Source organism: Aulonocara sp. 'chitande type north' Nkhata Bay, linkage group LG3 (assembly GCF_057382095.1).
Source record: "Aulonocara sp. 'chitande type north' Nkhata Bay isolate Kocher_YH1m ecotype deep benthic linkage group LG3, A_spYH_male_GT1.1, whole genome shotgun sequence".
NCBI lineage: Eukaryota > Metazoa > Chordata > Actinopteri > Cichliformes > Cichlidae > Aulonocara > Aulonocara sp. 'chitande type north' Nkhata Bay.
The window spans coordinates 61,110,685-61,129,592 of NC_141346.1; the positions used below are offsets into that span (position 1 = coordinate 61,110,685).

Genomic DNA, 18,908 nt, shown 5'->3' on the forward strand with positions numbered 1-18,908 from the left:
GCATACCTTAATCTTTACTCAGATTACCATAGATATAAAACAAAGATTATTCTGTCAACTGGTTCAACAATGGTAAATGATTAATGATTGATACTTCTGATTATAACTGTGATCATAAGAATACAAAATAAAATATCTCCTGGTCACAGTCACCTCTTCACCTCCTACTGTCTGTGTCTCGTCCTCAAATGCTCTTTCTCAATTCACCTGTTGCACTTCTGACCTTTCACTAGACCAGAAGCTCACTGAGACTATGTGTATGTCTTCTACCAAATAAATGTTTTAACCAAGAACCTCTACTAAAACCTTAATATAAAATGACCTGATATAAGTGTTTTGTAAGCATGTATTGCAATTCCTTCTATGTTCTAGTTTTCCCTCAGCATGTATCACCTAGACACTCTCACTAGATGAAGCTCAAAACCATTAATGAACCTGAACATCAACTCAAATAAGCACAGATATGCAATATGTATAAAATAGTTATAACTGCACCTGAAATACAAAGTTAACATCATCATAAACATCTTAAGGCCATCTTAAAGCTATCTGTTACATTGTTAAAACAATGATCATACTGCAGATTATATTATGCTGGTCAAATACTTTTCTGTTCATCCCCACAATCCCCCTTTCGACCTCTGGCACACCAGAGGTCGATACATAGGTTGTTGTTCACTCCTCAGTCCACTCGACTACTTCCAGATCCATCATCGGCATCATGGACATAGGGGCCACCGCCCCAGGGTCCACTGCCTTTACAATCACTTTCTCTACCAACCTTCGGGCACAAGGAATGAGACAACAACCACAGGTCACCAAAATACCCACCAATACAGATAGAGACAACATAATTGACAGAACAAGCCCCTTCCACTTTCCGAACACTGAGGTCATCCAGCTCTCCAGCGGGTTGTCAATTCCCGAGTGGTCATGCATGGTCCTAGAGAGACTCTTTAGCCCCTCCAAGGCTCGCGTCACCGAGCCATCTGGGGCAGTGTTATTCGGGATAAAAGTACAACACTGATCACCGAACATCGCACAAACCCCTCCTTTTTCCGCCAATAACATATCAAGGGCCATTCTATTTTGGACTCCCATTAATGAGGTCGGACCCATCTGCTCCGCTAACCCTTCCATCCCGTCTCTGGTAAGGTTAGAGAGCCTCAGCAAATTATAGTGAACATAATTAATTCTGTCTACATTTTTGTTCGGGGTCACTGGAAAAAGAGCAGAAATTATTGGAAGATTCTCAAAACCCGCAGCTATTTGGTCTATGAGTTTATATTCATTCGGAACTCCTCTGGGGACCCCTATTGAATCAATCCAGGTTGGCGAGTTCAGCCTAGGGTCATAAGCGTGTGTTCCCTCAATCCCGACTATAATCTCTTTGGAGTTTTAACACGTTCTCTGACCCTTGTCCTGACGTTTCCCCATTTTCCCCAGTGTAACCCTTTACCTGATTCCAGTTCCGACACCAGTTTGCAAAGGGCCTACTCCCTCTTTCACAATGTGTACTTACTGCATAATCCCAACAAACCCACACATTATATCCTCTCCAACTAGTATCTGCTCCCTCACACTTTAAAACATCGCATAAGTCAAAGGTGAATGAAGTTGTGGACCCATTAACATAGTTCAACTCTAAACCACCATATGTACTCAGGCACTCATCCCTTTTACCCGAAACCTCGCGTTTCGATCTCCTTTTTAGCCCTGTTTCAATAAACGGTTTCTCTTTTGGTGCTGGATTCAACTGGCCCCAGTGTTCAGACAGTTCGCGGGGGCCTCCCTGCAAAATATAAACAAGCAAACATAGGGCCATTATCAATATCATCACAGTCATCAAACTAACAATCACAAGCAACATTTTAATCAATCCTCTCTCCTCACGAATCTCCGGTTCGCGGGATGGCATTGTGTTATGTATATTTGTACTTAGCATAAATTTTAAAACTTTGTTTCTGTTTTCCTCTTTCCCTTTTTACTCTTTTTATTTAAACCACCCCTTTTCAAACTCTCAATTTGTTACCACTCCTTTCTGTAGGCGCGGCGATCTCCTCCTAGGCTGTTCTTCTTTCTTCGGCCTTCCAGGTGGACTACTGGTCGGCCCGTTACACAGGTGAAGAGGTTTATTCTGCCTCTGTTTCTTGACACCTGCGTTCTTTGAAGGCAAATTTTCCTCCACCAAGCTCTCGTGTGCGGGTGCACACTGCGACCAGTGGTACCAGGTGTCGCCTTTCCCTTTCAGCTGGACTGCTGTAGCCGTCCGGGCGGTCACCTCATACGGACCAGTCCAGCGGGGCTCCTTCCACTTTCGCTTAATGGCCTTTAGCCACACTGCCTTTGCGTCCGGGACCTCTCCGTTCCCCGTGGGTCTCTCACAAGTGACCTGTTTTGTAAAGCTGGACACAAGAGCTTTCAACTCATTAAAATATTCTGCATGAGACCTGTTGCTTGTCCTGGGCTGCTCCACCGGGACCACTGTCCAGGGTGCTGGAAACTGTCTCCCAGTCAGCAGCTCATAAGGGGTGAAACCTGTGGATTGGTTAACAGAACATCTTATGGTCATCAGAGCAATGGGCAGGGCTGCGACCCAATTTAGCCCTGTCTGCGCACAGATTTTAGCCAACTTGTTTTTCAAATTTAGGTTCATCCTCTCTACCTTTCCTTGAGATTGAGGATGATAGACCGTCCCGAACTTATGTTGCACTCCCAACATCCTCTCTACCTCTTGCAAATCTTTGTTCTTGAAGTGAGTACCATTGTCTGATCTAATTCTCTTGGGAAACCCATGCCTTGGAATGTAATGATTGATTAAGCACTTAATCACACTTTTCGCGTCTTCACGTTTGGTCGCCCATGCTTCGGGCCATCCAGTCAGAACATCCACACACACCAACAAATACCTCACCCCACCTGGGCCTGTATCAATCATGTCGGTATAATCAATCACGACCTCTTCTCCTGGCCTTTCTGGCATGAGAAACTTACCAGCCTCAGGTTTTACTGCTGGCTTTGGGTTGTGTGCCCCACAAATTAGGCACGTTCTGGCCTTTTCTAGTATCATCCTTCTCAAATCAGGATGCCACCATCGGCACAAATTTCTCTCCATCTGTTTCACTCCCACGTGACCAAGCCCGTGAGCCTCATTCACCTTCTGTTCCGCCATTTTGGCCGTTAAAGCGGGACGCCCATCTGGCCCCCTCCACAAACCGCCATCTTGCCAGGCTCCTTTGTTTTCCCACACCCCCTTTTCCTCTGGGGATGTCTCCTCCTGAGCCTGTCTAACTTCTTCCATGCTGTTAGTGCTAACCTCCTCTTCTGGGGTTACCTGCACCATTTGTCTCTGTCCTTTGTAGCCCGCTGCTTCCTTTGCGGCTTCATCAGCTTTCTGATTTCCCTTTGCCACCATACTGTCTGCTTGTGAGTGGCCTTTGCATTTTATAATACTTACCTCGTCTGGGTCCTCCAGGGCCTTTTCCAGTTCCTCCATTTCCTTTTTGTGACAGATGGGTGCATTAGTGGCCGTTCTGAACCCGGCTCTCTTCCACTGAGCCAGTTCCACATGAGCTGCTCCAAACGCATATGCTGAGTCAGTGTAGATGTTCACTCTCATGTTTTTAGCCAACCTCAGGGCTCGAGTTAGGGCTATCACTTCAGCTCTCTGGGCCGACTGTTGTCCCTCAATTTTTCCTGCTTCTTTCACCTGAAACTCAGTTCCTACTCTACAGACTACTGCATAGCCCGCTTTCAATCCTTCTTCATCTCTGTGGCAGCATCCATCTGTGAACCAATCCTCAGCTCCAAGTATGGGCTCTGCCTTTAGGTCTTCCCTGATTTTTCCTTCAACTTGGGCTTTCTTAATACAGTCATGTGGTTCTCCTGACCCCATTAGGTCTGCCATATTTATTCCTTCATGTGTGAATATCAAATTTGGCGCCTCTAAAATTTTGCTCAACCTTTGTTGCGTCAGTGGAGTCATTGTGAATACCTGTGAGTTCACATAGGCCACTACACTGTGTGTGGTAAGCACTTTCAGTGGGTGTTCCCTCACTATGTGTGCTGTTTTCTGAATTATCTTTGCTACTCCTGCTGCGTGTTGTGTGCATGTGGGATGCCTTGCTTCTGTTGAATTTAATCTTATGCTGACATACATAAGTACATCCCTACCTCCCCCTTTTTTCTGAAACAACACACCATTCACAACTCCCTTTGTTTCTGAAACATCAAGATAAAATGCCTCATCATAGTTAGGTGTGGCCAGATCTGTGGCTCTTGACAAATCCTGTTTTAGCGAAATGAACGCTGTCTCTGTGTCCGGCGTCCAAGGCAATTCAGCCTTCAGATTTCGAACACCAACTTTCTTGATCAGGTCCCTTAAAGGGGCAGTTTTACCCGCATAGTTCGGAATGAACTGCCTGCTGTAACCTGTCAAGCCAAGAAAGGAAAGCAACTCCTTCACAGTTCTTGGTTTTGGATGTGTCAGAATTTGGTCTCTGTGTGTGTTCATTAACCCCACTGATCTGTGTGCGATCACCCGGCCCAGGAATGTTACCTCTGGCCGGACCAACTGCAGTTTTTCTTTGCTCACTTTGAAGCCACACTCCGCCAATCTGTTCAACACCACGAGCGATGCTGCCGTACAGGCCGCTGCTGACGGGGCTGCAATAAGAAGATCATCAACATACTGTATTAATGTACAGCCCTCTGGCAGTTGACATGGGGACAATGCCTCTTTCAACACCTGATTGAAAATTCCTGGTGAGAGTGCAAAGCCTTGTGGTAGGCGTGTGTACCTAAATTTCCGGCCTCTGTATGTGAAAGAGAAAATGTCTCTGAGTGACTCATGCAGTGGGAGACAAAAGAATGCATTCGCTAGGTCAATACATGTGAACCACTTTTGGTCCCCAGTAATTTCGGTCAAAGCTGTGTAGGGATTTGGTACAGGCACAGTGTCAGTCCTCAGTATGGCATTTATTGCTCTCAAATCATGTGCCATACGATACTTCCCTGTCCCATGTTTTTCCACTGGCAAAATAGGTGTGTTCCAAAATGACCATGAGGGCTCAAGCACTCCTGCCTTCCACAGCCCTTCAATGGTTTCAGCTATACCTTCTTCTGCTTCAGTTTTGTGCTTATATTGTGGTCTGTTAATTGGTATGTCAGACTTCAGCTGGAACAGGACAGGCGAACAGTTAGCTAAACCTACATCTGTGGGCCCTGCGGACCACAAAGTATCAGGCAATTTTGAGAGCTCAGCTACTGCATCAGGATGATCCATTCTTTCCCTGCCATGTATTCTGGAGATTTCTTTATGTTCTAAGATCACTGCATCGTTGGACAAACAAGTTATGCGATATATTTCACATTTTGGTGCATACCAGACATTTGGAATTTGGGTGGTTTGCCAGCATGCGTTGTCCAGCGCCCGCTTGACCATTGGTCCCAGATCTCTTGGCCCATGACCCTCGTGGACCGCCAATGTAATGTGAGGGGCTGAATCCTCTCCCACATTGTACCAAGGCAGTTGTTCATCAGTAAATTTCACAGCCGCGGCCACACCTTCTGGTCCAACATAAATGTTATGTGTTCGCACATTCCACGTCTGTCCCTCAAGATCAGACTGGAACTGTTCCCGATAGATATCGTTATCTTCCCTATCATAAAAGAGTGTAACGTGGAAAGGATCTCGCGGGGGGGAATAGACGGCCAGGCTCATTATCCAGGGTTTCCATAGCTGATAATGTCTCAGAATGCCTTCTTCCACCAGCCTCCCCCAGTAGATTTCGGCAGTGGGTTGTTCAGAGTTCTGGACTAGATATTGAGTCTTTGAAGGTGATCCCAGGCACGGGAATTCTTTTCCTCCAGGCAGAGTAACAATCAGTCCATCTGGTGAGCACATGATTGTGGCTCCCAGTTTCACAAGCAGGTCCCTGCCCATAAGATTTGCAGGCACCTGTGAGGACACCACATATTGGTGTTTCAAAGTCTGTTTTCCCAGCTGTGTCAATGCTGGAACCGTCAATGGCAGTGTCATTGGAATCCCGGAAAAGCCTACCACATTAACTGTGTGACAGGAGAGTGTCGCACTGTCTGGTGTGTCTTTCAGTGTTGAGTATGTTGCTCCAGTATCCACCAGGAAGGGCAATTCAGTGCCTTCCACGGTCATTGACAGCATGGGTTCTGCCGTCCCCACGCTGTTCGGTTCCTCCGGGCTCCGTCAGTATTGCTCCCTCTCCCAGCCCCAGTCAGCTACTGGGTACTGAGCGGCTGGTGCTGCATTCGGGTTTGGAGCTTGATGTGCTCCCCCGTAAGCAGCTCTTTGTCTTGGGCCTCCTCGTGCCTGGGATCGATAGCCTCGCCCCTGATAGTTCTGCGGCGGTTCAGGGCAATCTCGGGCCCAGTGTCCTTCTGCTCCACATCTCAGACACGCAGTCCAAGACACACTGCCAGGATTCCCCGGATTCCGAGCCCTTTGTCCTCCCCTCACGGATCCACCACGCCCTCTCTGCGGTCCACCGGTCCCCCAATTCCCCACTGGTTGACGCTGCCTTGGTGCATTGGCGGGCCAACGATCGTCAGGGTAGAGACCTGGATCCTGATTTGGCCAGTCAGGCACAGGATCAGGCTGGGGCCTTGCCACCATTATTTTCCTTGCGCTCTCTTTATCCTCTTTCTTTCTGTCTCCTGCCTTGTTTCTCGCCTCCGTCAGCTGTATCTTTACCAGTTGCGCCTGTGCCTCCTCCAACTCTTTCTTTTGTTTGTTTGCCAAATCCTGTTCCTGCTGAAGTCTGTGGGTCACATGTCTCTCCCACTGCACCGAGTCTGCAACGGCAAAATCTGGGTTCTTTTCCAAGTCAACTGCAACCTGGTTGGGCAGCCCTGCCAGCACTGCCGAACGAAACCACGCTCTACTTTCACCCTCCTTCCCCGGATGTATTCCTGTTTCTAACAACCATTGTTCCTTTGCTTTAGCTAAAAACTCTCTGGGTGTGTTTTTAGGATCCCAAATAATTTTTGGAATGGCTCCAGAGTTAGGAGTTGGGTACTTCTCCCGGACTGCATCTGCTAAGTCATTCTGCACCTCATGGTATTGTAGGTCATTTGCATATCTGGTTGTTTGAGCTATCTGCTCTACATCTGCTAACCCACCACCCAGCATACAACGTCCGGCCAAAGCGCGAAAATCGCCCAGCGCTAATTCTTCTCCTTCGGTCAACGCGCCCAGCCTTCTCAACCAGCTAGCTCCTCCCTCAGTTATTGGTGGGAGTTGTTTAACCAATGCTTCCAAATCTCTCACCTTATAGGCGCGATAAACTGGTTCGTTCTTTGGACCTGCTATTAGAGGCAGATTTAAACCAGGGTCAGGAGCTCCTTGTTCAAAACTCACTTTTCTACTCTTCCTCAACTTTTCTTTTCCCTTTGAGCTCTTAAATATGGGCCGTCTCTGTGCTTGATCTCTCTTCACACTTCTTTTCCTCAAAATTAGGCTTGTACTTGGTTGGGGCTCAGCTCCTCCATCTTCGTCCTCCTCATCGTCCTCTTCTTCTGATGACCTCGCACGGTCTTCATTCTCCTCTTCTGGCCCTCCCTGCATTACTCTCTGCTTTATAACCTCCAATGCCGTTAATGCCTCTATTAATGCACGTGGGGGCTCATGCATTTGTCCGTACACTTCTCCTTCCCAATGTTCTCCCTTGGTTATCACTCCTTGTGGTATTTTGTCCTTGATTCTAGGGGTCCTTTTGGCCTCCCCGTCCTGCTTTGGCTGTTCCACTGTAGACACTTCGGCCCGTATGATGTTTCCACTATCCACCAAACTGGGAGGCGAGGTCGAGCCTTCATCTGCAGCTGAGGCTATCATTCTCCCTCCCATATCTTGGGACTGACATTCCACTGCCCTTATCCCTTCTTCGGGGATATTCAGGGGAGTAGTAGTATATTCAACATCTGCTATTCCGCCAAGGACAACTCCAGTCTGTCCATCAGGACCACGAACTTGTCCCCCTCCAAGGGTCATTACAGGCATGACATATGGTGGTGGTGGTGCACAACGTGCCAATTCGGCCCAAGGATATAGTTTCGGTGTGTAATACCTGTTAGCCTCTTCTACCTTCGGAGTCAAGTCCTTCACTTGGTCCTCTAGCTTTTTATTTTCCTCCTTCAAATGTTTCAAAGACTCCATTATACTCACCATGTCTCCTGATTTTCCTGTGTCATCCTCTTCTGTCATCCAGGAAGAGGCTGCCCTCCACAGGAACAGCCACTTACAGCACCTGTCATGAGTTTCTTTTAGGTCCTTAATTTCTCCTCTGGCTTTCCTGTTCACTGAATGTCCCTTAGACTCCTCTTCTAATTGTTTCAATTTCTGTTCACATCTCTCTCCTTCAGTTTTTAACACCAGGCTCAGAGCTATTTTATCACCCAGCCCTTTCTGTTGGGATGTAATAAGTTTGCTTACCTCAACCTCCATTGCTTGGCACTCTTTCTCTGCTGCTTTTAATGCTCCAGGGGAAGCCAAACGAATAGCTTTCTTAAGCTGTTCAAGCTGATCCTTCAGAGGTTTGCATCCCCTTTTCCCACTAGGTGTCACACCCGAGCTGTCAGCCATTCTCTGAAACACAGACTTACCTCTTCCAATGGCGTTGGTCGACTCCACCTTCTAGGTCTAGGTCACCCAGACACGCTTAACTTTCGGTTTCAGTCTTCGTCTCGCTGTTCTCGCAACCACTGGCTCCTCTTCCCCTGCTCGGTGACACACAAAGTTTAACCCAGCACTTTAGACGCTGTCCTCGCGTTCTCAAGCGTTGACACTCAATCAAAATTATTCGCCCTCAAAGTGTTAATATATGACACCAGCAACCCTTATGCGCAACGCGCTCACCTCCGTATACTTACCTCTCCAATAGTTCCTCGGATTAGTGTTTTTTCGTTTTTTCATTTATTTTAAACCCATTAACGGCGCTGCGCGTCCCTTATATACTTTACAGCAACACACCCTCAAGGGTCCCTCAACTTGTCCCGTACTAATAAATCTAAAAACAAGAAATCACCTTTATGTCATTATGTCAAAGCTTTCTCCATTTTGCACAGCCTGCCACAGGTTTAACAAAAAAATCGCTGCCCGAGAAGGCTCCCACATATCAAGGTGGTCGTTCTCACAAATTTCCAGCAGACCCTCAAATAAACAAAAACAACGACCCAGGCAGGCTTCCAGTTCAGCCTCCTCAATTTCTATGCACACCGAAAACTCATGGGGAGATTCTTCTGTCTCCCCGTGTCCTACACAATTCACCTCCAAATGATCCCCTACAATTGAAATTTCAGTGTGGAATGACGCAGAGATTAACATTCCCTTATTTATTTATTATATGTAACCTGAATTTTTCTCTCTCTTATCAAATAACAAAGGTTATCTTTAAAATTTGTTATTGAACTACTAATTGAGTTGCTTTTTATGGTATCAGTGGTAAACTACCCCTAAAAAGTCCACTTTATTGCGTGTTCATTGAGTTACTTCTATTAAGGCTATTTAACAAGTTCAATTTACACATACTCATTAATCTGTCACGCTTATTAGTGGCTCATGGTTGCTTAAAGCCTATGTCTGACTTGACCACAGAGTTAGAGCATCATTCAATCCTCTCAGGATGACCACTCCACTTACTCTGCATCCAGTCAGCTCATGAATTAACAACACTTGCAGACTGTAACCCTTTTATTTTTTGTTTATGCCTTCAAATCCACCTTAAATCTTCTTACCTAAACGTTGGTTTTAAACACAAACAATTCTTATATTCTATTTTGAAACGCTGTCACCATTCATATATTTACAATGTTATTATTTACTAAGCCAGCATTTTAATCGCAGACATTTATCCACATTTGCAAACAATAGTTATAGGGCTGAATAATCACACAAAACCGAAAGCATAGTCCTCTCATGCGCTCTGCATCAGCTGCCTCATTTGCATGCACACACACTCTTCATCTAAGAATAGCAGCAGGAAGTCAGTGCATTGCTGACTCGACCCACAGAGATCTCTCACACCAAATTTTCTTATTCTATATTACAACGACGTCTTATATTTACAACCACTGTCAGATCTGTCAGCTTTAGCTCCTACACAATTTCGACAAATTTAAAAATAACCGCCCAGCGGATAAACTCCCTGAGTTTTTTGCGATCAATTCACCAGTATCTGTCCAACAGTTTCTGGCCTCATCTCTAAACTCCCTAACTCAATTTAAAAGTGTCCAACACCCAAGGTCCAACCTTTGCTGCCCAAAAAAGCGCAGATACCGTTCCAAACGGTAAGGAGACTCTAACTCCTAGCTTAATTCCAGGATGCCCTGTACCCCACAGTTAAGCCACACTGAACTATCCCTCTTCGCCGAGAGGTCAATGTCGCGCATCCACGACAAGGAGGGAGCGTAACCTCCGGGCTCTGCGCTTCCTAGAACCCCCACGGTTCCGTTCTAAAATAATTTATAATACTTTGAAACAACAATCAACACCCAAAACAAGTGTATAACTGAAGCAGGTCCAACCTTATAACCAAAAAATAAGCAAATTCCCTAACATACTAAAATCATTAAGCAGTCCACTGCTTCCCACGGTCCAACCGTATTAAATCCTTTAAGCGGTCCAACCGCATTCAATCATTACCAGCAGTCCAACTGCTTTAGATCCTCCGACTCTTATCAAAATCAAAACAGACATCCACCAGTAATTTCAGTGAGCGGACTTTTAATTTTCACAGCCCAATTTGACACACTTTGGAAATAATTCAACAGGTAGTGTCTTACCTTTTTAAATATGATGCGCCGGCGTGCGTCCACTCACTTTTGACCACTGGCCAAGTCTGCCCGTCTGACCACCTCGGACCACCGCTCACACCTCCACTTTTCTCCCTTACTCAACCACCGGACGAAGCCCCCAAATGTTAAGATTCAAGAATTGAGAAAGGGTACAAGAGGTGATCGAAAAATAACCACACTGGTCCGGCCGGGTGAAGTCAAACGAAGATTTTAATTCACACGTGGGAAGATCACTGAAAACAGCAATTGATCTTCGACTTACTAAGGCACAAACAATTATTTTATAACATCAGGGTTTGTTTACTGACGCCCCTTCATGCGTCACCGGTACATTTTATACATAGATCAGATCAACATCATCATGACTTTTCACCCAGAAAATCATCTTCTATTTTCATGGCTTGTACTTTCCGTTCTTGTCTTAAAATGAATTGTTCCTCTTTCTTGTCTAGACCTAACTAATCTCTCCTCTAAATAAATCTTAACTAATGTGTGTGTACGTGTTGACCTCACATGCTCTTTGTGTCACCTCTTCACCTCCTACTGTCTGTGTCTCGTCCTCAAATGCTCTTTCTCAATTCACCTGTTGCACTTCTGACCTTTCACTAGACCAGAAGCTCACTGAGACTATGTGTATGTCTTCTACCAAATAAATGTTTTAACCAAGAACCTCTACTAAAACCTTAATATAAAATGACCTGATATAAGTGTTTTGTAAGCATGTATTGCAATTCCTTCTATGTTCTAGTTTTCCCTCAGCATGTATCACCTAGACACTCTCACTAGATGAAGCTCAAAACCATTAATGAACCTGAACATCAACTCAAATAAGCACAGATATGCAATATGTATAAAATAGTTATAACTGCACCTGAAATACTCAGCCCCCCCCCCCCCCCCCCCCCCCCCCGTTTAATTACCTGACGCCCGAGACCGCGTCTCTGCTAATCGATTAAACCAAATACCCTACACTAACCAGGTGACTGCTGGCATCCAGCCACCCACATCGGTTTCCACACACCTTAAACCGTATTATTTTAACCTCATATAACCTCTTAACTCAAAATTCGCTTCCCACAATAAACAACTATAACTTTTATCAGTAATATATTCCCCAAACATCTAACACTAATTACCCCAAAATCACCACGGACAGAACAGAAGCTCCACTGAGTGAACATTTAATTTAGTTTAATTCCCAATTCAGCACCTTTGGAGATCCATCAACAGGCGGTGCTTACCTCTCATATCTCAGGGCCCATCACTCAGTCGACCTCCCGGCCGTCCGTCTGACACCACTAGACCGTCAGCCAGGCTCCATTAGTCTCCCCCCAAACCGGGTTTCGGCACCAGAAATGTCATGATTCGAGTTTTGAGGAGAAGACAAACGACTGCATGGTCTCAGTAGATGTCAGAATAGTGATTTTATTACACACTTCTAAGACAGAAGCATGGGAAGACAAGCGTACAGCCACAGATCTCCCAAGAGTGGACCGTTCCCCATCCTTCTATAACCCATGATGACATCACACAGTTAGACCTTACTGGAAATGATAACAGTCTCCCCATAGTCCAAAGTTCTCCTTATACAAACATCAGATGATACTTTAGAGAAAAAGAAGTGTGTGACATGTCATGTTGTGCAGTTCTGTGAGCCTGTGTGTCCAACTAGAGAATGTCCTGACATGACCTCCCTGTGTAAATAAGGGTGAACGTGCGTGTTTACATAACTCTCTATGTGCATGTTCTGATGTAGGCCTGCAAATGAATTAGAACAAGGTCCTGCTGGACCCTCCAGTTATGGACGGTGAATACAATGCTGTGGATACCATTTGAGACTTGATTACAATGATGATAACCTGCATACCTTAATCTTTACTCAGATTACCATAGATATAAAACAAAGATTATTCTGTCAACTGGTTCAACAATGGTAAATGATTAATGATTGATACTTCTGATTATAACTGTGATCATAAGAATACAAAATAAAATATCTCCTGGTCACAGTCACCTCTTCACCTCCTACTGTCTGTGTCTCGTCCTCAAATGCTCTTTCTCAATTCACCTGTTGCACTTCTGACCTTTCACTAGACCAGAAGCTCACTGAGACTATGTGTATGTCTTCTACCAAATAAATGTTTTAACCAAGAACCTCTACTAAAACCTTAATATAAAATGACCTGATATAAGTGTTTTGTAAGCATGTATTGCAATTCCTTCTATGTTCTAGTTTTCCCTCAGCATGTATCACCTAGACACTCTCACTAGATGAAGCTCAAAACCATTAATGAACCTGAACATCAACTCAAATAAGCACAGATATGCAATATGTATAAAATAGTTATAACTGCACCTGAAATACAAAGTTAACATCATCATAAACATCTTAAGGCCATCTTAAAGCTATCTGTTACATTGTTAAAACAATGATCATACTGCAGATTATATTATGCTGGTCAAATACTTTTCTGTTCATCCCCACAATCCCCCTTTCGACCTCTGGCACACCAGAGGTCGATACATAGGTTGTTGTTCACTCCTCAGTCCACTCGACTACTTCCAGATCCATCATCGGCATCATGGACATAGGGGCCACCGCCCCAGGGTCCACTGCCTTTACAATCACTTTCTCTACCAACCTTCGGGCACAAGGAATGAGACAACAACCACAGGTCACCAAAATACCCACCAATACAGATAGAGACAACATAATTGACAGAACAAGCCCCTTCCACTTTCCGAACACTGAGGTCATCCAGCTCTCCAGCGGGTTGTCAATTCCCGAGTGGTCATGCATGGTCCTAGAGAGACTCTTTAGCCCCTCCAAGGCTCGCGTCACCGAGCCATCTGGGGCAGTGTTATTCGGGATAAAAGTACAACACTGATCACCGAACATCGCACAAACCCCTCCTTTTTCCGCCAATAACATATCAAGGGCCATTCTATTTTGGACTCCCATTAATGAGGTCGGACCCATCTGCTCCGCTAACCCTTCCATCCCGTCTCTGGTAAGGTTAGAGAGCCTCAGCAAATTATAGTGAACATAATTAATTCTGTCTACATTTTTGTTCGGGGTCACTGGAAAAAGAGCAGAAATTATTGGAAGATTCTCAAAACCCGCAGCTATTTGGTCTATGAGTTTATATTCATTCGGAACTCCTCTGGGGACCCCTATTGAATCAATCCAGGTTGGCGAGTTCAGCCTAGGGTCATAAGCGTGTGTTCCCTCAATCCCGACTATAATCTCTTTGGAGTTTTAACACGTTCTCTGACCCTTGTCCTGACGTTTCCCCATTTTCCCCAGTGTAACCCTTTACCTGATTCCAGTTCCGACACCAGTTTGCAAAGGGCCTACTCCCTCTTTCACAATGTGTACTTACTGCATAATCCCAACAAACCCACACATTATATCCTCTCCAACTAGTATCTGCTCCCTCACACTTTAAAACATCGCATAAGTCAAAGGTGAATGAAGTTGTGGACCCATTAACATAGTTCAACTCTAAACCACCATATGTACTCAGGCACTCATCCCTTTTACCCGAAACCTCGCGTTTCGATCTCCTTTTTAGCCCTGTTTCAATAAACGGTTTCTCTTTTGGTGCTGGATTCAACTGGCCCCAGTGTTCAGACAGTTCGCGGGGGCCTCCCTGCAAAATATAAACAAGCAAACATAGGGCCATTATCAATATCATCACAGTCATCAAACTAACAATCACAAGCAACATTTTAATCAATCCTCTCTCCTCACGAATCTCCGGTTCGCGGGATGGCATTGTGTTATGTATATTTGTACTTAGCATAAATTTTAAAACTTTGTTTCTGTTTTCCTCTTTCCCTTTTTACTCTTTTTATTTAAACCACCCCTTTTCAAACTCTCAATTTGTTACCACTCCTTTCTGTAGGCGCGGCGATCTCCTCCTAGGCTGTTCTTCTTTCTTCGGCCTTCCAGGTGGACTACTGGTCGGCCCGTTACACAGGTGAAGAGGTTTATTCTGCCTCTGTTTCTTGACACCTGCGTTCTTTGAAGGCAAATTTTCCTCCACCAAGCTCTCGTGTGCGGGTGCACACTGCGACCAGTGGTACCAGGTGTCGCCTTTCCCTTTCAGCTGGACTGCTGTAGCCGTCCGGGCGGTCACCTCATACGGACCAGTCCAGCGGGGCTCCTTCCACTTTCGCTTAATGGCCTTTAGCCACACTGCCTTTGCGTCCGGGACCTCTCCGTTCCCCGTGGGTCTCTCACAAGTGACCTGTTTTGTAAAGCTGGACACAAGAGCTTTCAACTCATTAAAATATTCTGCATGAGACCTGTTGCTTGTCCTGGGCTGCTCCACCGGGACCACTGTCCAGGGTGCTGGAAACTGTCTCCCAGTCAGCAGCTCATAAGGGGTGAAACCTGTGGATTGGTTAACAGAACATCTTATGGTCATCAGAGCAATGGGCAGGGCTGCGACCCAATTTAGCCCTGTCTGCGCACAGATTTTAGCCAACTTGTTTTTCAAATTTAGGTTCATCCTCTCTACCTTTCCTTGAGATTGAGGATGATAGACCGTCCCGAACTTATGTTGCACTCCCAACATCCTCTCTACCTCTTGCAAATCTTTGTTCTTGAAGTGAGTACCATTGTCTGATCTAATTCTCTTGGGAAACCCATGCCTTGGAATGTAATGATTGATTAAGCACTTAATCACACTTTTCGCGTCTTCACGTTTGGTCGCCCATGCTTCGGGCCATCCAGTCAGAACATCCACACACACCAACAAATACCTCACCCCACCTGGGCCTGTATCAATCATGTCGGTATAATCAATCACGACCTCTTCTCCTGGCCTTTCTGGCATGAGAAACTTACCAGCCTCAGGTTTTACTGCTGGCTTTGGGTTGTGTGCCCCACAAATTAGGCACGTTCTGGCCTTTTCTAGTATCATCCTTCTCAAATCAGGATGCCACCATCGGCACAAATTTCTCTCCATCTGTTTCACTCCCACGTGACCAAGCCCGTGAGCCTCATTCACCTTCTGTTCCGCCATTTTGGCCGTTAAAGCGGGACGCCCATCTGGCCCCCTCCACAAACCGCCATCTTGCCAGGCTCCTTTGTTTTCCCACACCCCCTTTTCCTCTGGGGATGTCTCCTCCTGAGCCTGTCTAACTTCTTCCATGCTGTTAGTGCTAACCTCCTCTTCTGGGGTTACCTGCACCATTTGTCTCTGTCCTTTGTAGCCCGCTGCTTCCTTTGCGGCTTCATCAGCTTTCTGATTTCCCTTTGCCACCATACTGTCTGCTTGTGAGTGGCCTTTGCATTTTATAATACTTACCTCGTCTGGGTCCTCCAGGGCCTTTTCCAGTTCCTCCATTTCCTTTTTGTGACAGATGGGTGCATTAGTGGCCGTTCTGAACCCGGCTCTCTTCCACTGAGCCAGTTCCACATGAGCTGCTCCAAACGCATATGCTGAGTCAGTGTAGATGTTCACTCTCATGTTTTTAGCCAACCTCAGGGCTCGAGTTAGGGCTATCACTTCAGCTCTCTGGGCCGACTGTTGTCCCTCAATTTTTCCTGCTTCTTTCACCTGAAACTCAGTTCCTACTCTACAGACTACTGCATAGCCCGCTTTCAATCCTTCTTCATCTCTGTGGCAGCATCCATCTGTGAACCAATCCTCAGCTCCAAGTATGGGCTCTGCCTTTAGGTCTTCCCTGATTTTTCCTTCAACTTGGGCTTTCTTAATACAGTCATGTGGTTCTCCTGACCCCATTAGGTCTGCCATATTTATTCCTTCATGTGTGAATATCAAATTTGGCGCCTCTAAAATTTTGCTCAACCTTTGTTGCGTCAGTGGAGTCATTGTGAATACCTGTGAGTTCACATAGGCCACTACACTGTGTGTGGTAAGCACTTTCAGTGGGTGTTCCCTCACTATGTGTGCTGTTTTCTGAATTATCTTTGCTACTCCTGCTGCGTGTTGTGTGCATGTGGGATGCCTTGCTTCTGTTGAATTTAATCTTATGCTGACATACATAAGTACATCCCTACCTCCCCCTTTTTTCTGAAACAACACACCATTCACAACTCCCTTTGTTTCTGAAACATCAAGATAAAATGCCTCATCATAGTTAGGTGTGGCCAGATCTGTGGCTCTTGACAAATCCTGTTTTAGCGAAATGAACGCTGTCTCTGTGTCCGGCGTCCAAGGCAATTCAGCCTTCAGATTTCGAACACCAACTTTCTTGATCAGGTCCCTTAAAGGGGCAGTTTTACCCGCATAGTTCGGAATGAACTGCCTGCTGTAACCTGTCAAGCCAAGAAAGGAAAGCAACTCCTTCACAGTTCTTGGTTTTGGATGTGTCAGAATTTGGTCTCTGTGTGTGTTCATTAACCCCACTGATCTGTGTGCGATCACCCGGCCCAGGAATGTTACCTCTGGCCGGACCAACTGCAGTTTTTCTTTGCTCACTTTGAAGCCACACTCCGCCAATCTGTTCAACACCACGAGCGATGCTGCCGTACAGGCCGCTGCTGACGGGGCTGCAATAAGAAGATCATCAACATACTGTATTAATGTACAGCCCTCTGGCAGTTGACATGGGGACAATGCCTCTTTCAACACCTGATTGAAAATTCCTGGTGAGAGTGCAAAGCCTTGTGGTAGGCGTGTGTACCTAAATTTCCGGCCTCTGTATGTGAAAGAGAAAATGTCTCTGAGTGACTCATGCAGTGGGAGACAAAAGAATGCATTCGCTAGGTCAATACATGTGAACCACTTTTGGTCCCCAGTAATTTCGGTCAAAGCTGTGTAGGGATTTGGTACAGGCACAGTGTCAGTCCTCAGTATGGCATTTATTGCTCTCAAATCATGTGCCATACGATACTTCCCTGTCCCATGTTTTTCCACTGGCAAAATAGGTGTGTTCCAAAATGACCATGAGGGCTCAAGCACTCCTGCCTTCCACAGCCCTTCAATGGTTTCAGCTATACCTTCTTCTGCTTCAGTTTTGTGCTTATATTGTGGTCTGTTAATTGGTATGTCAGACTTCAGCTGGAACAGGACAGGCGAACAGTTAGCTAAACCTACATCTGTGGGCCCTGCGGACCACAAAGTATCAGGCAATTTTGAGAGCTCAGCTACTGCATCAGGATGATCCATTCTTTCCCTGCCATGTATTCTGGAGATTTCTTTATGTTCTAAGATCACTGCATCGTTGGACAAACAAGTTATGCGATATATTTCACATTTTGGTGCATACCAGACATTTGGAATTTGGGTGGTTTGCCAGCATGCGTTGTCCAGCGCCCGCTTGACCATTGGTCCCAGATCTCTTGGCCCATGACCCTCGTGGACCGCCAATGTAATGTGAGGGGCTGAATCCTCTCCCACATTGTACCAAGGCAGTTGTTCATCAGTAAATTTCACAGCCGCGGCCACACCTTCTGGTCCAACATAAATGTTATGTGTTCGCACATTCCACGTCTGTCCCTCAAGATCAGACTGGAACTGTTCCCGATAGATATCGTTATCTTCCCTATCATAAAAGAGTGTAACGTGGAAAGGATCTCGCGGGGGGGAATAGACGGCCAGGCTCATTATCCAGGGTTTCCATAGCTGATAATGTCTCAGAATGCCTTCTTCCACCAGCCTCCCCCAGTAGATTTCGGCAGTGGGTTGTTCAGAGTTCTGGACTAGATATTGAGTCTTTGAAGGTGATCCCAGGCACGGGAATTCTTTTCCTCCAGGCAGAGTAACAATCAGTCCATCTGGTGAGCACATGATTGTGGCTCCCAGTTTCACAAGCAGGTCCCTGCCCATAAGATTTGCAGGCACCTGTGAGGACACCACATATTGGTGTTTCAAAGTCTGTTTTCCCAGCTGTGTCAATGCTGGAACCGTCAATGGCAGTGTCATTGGAATCCCGGAAAAGCCTACCACATTAACTGTGTGACAGGAGAGTGTCGCACTGTCTGGTGTGTCTTTCAGTGTTGAGTATGTTGCTCCAGTATCCACCAGGAAGGGCAATTCAGTGCCTTCCACGGTCATTGACAGCATGGGTTCTGCCGTCCCCACGCTGTTCGGTTCCTCCGGGCTCCG

At 45.9% G+C, this 18,908-nt stretch overlaps 1 protein-coding gene across 1 annotated transcript; it reads right to left on the bottom strand.

Moving 5' to 3' along the window:
- Positions 1-6,223: 6,223 nt before the first annotated feature.
- On the bottom strand, positions 6,224-8,614 carry LOC147336434 (uncharacterized). The gene has a single exon (XM_086287796.1). The coding sequence runs from the start codon at positions 8,612-8,614 to the stop codon at positions 6,224-6,226; it is 2,391 nt and encodes a 796-aa protein (XP_086143922.1).
- Between the last annotated feature and the right edge of the window lie 10,294 nt (positions 8,615-18,908).

What these genes read in the sequence shown, in the direction of transcription:
- LOC147336434 (XM_086287796.1), bottom strand. Translation starts at nt 8,614, where the DNA reads ATGGCTGACAGCTCGGGTGTGACACCTAGTGGGAAAAGGGGATGCAAA.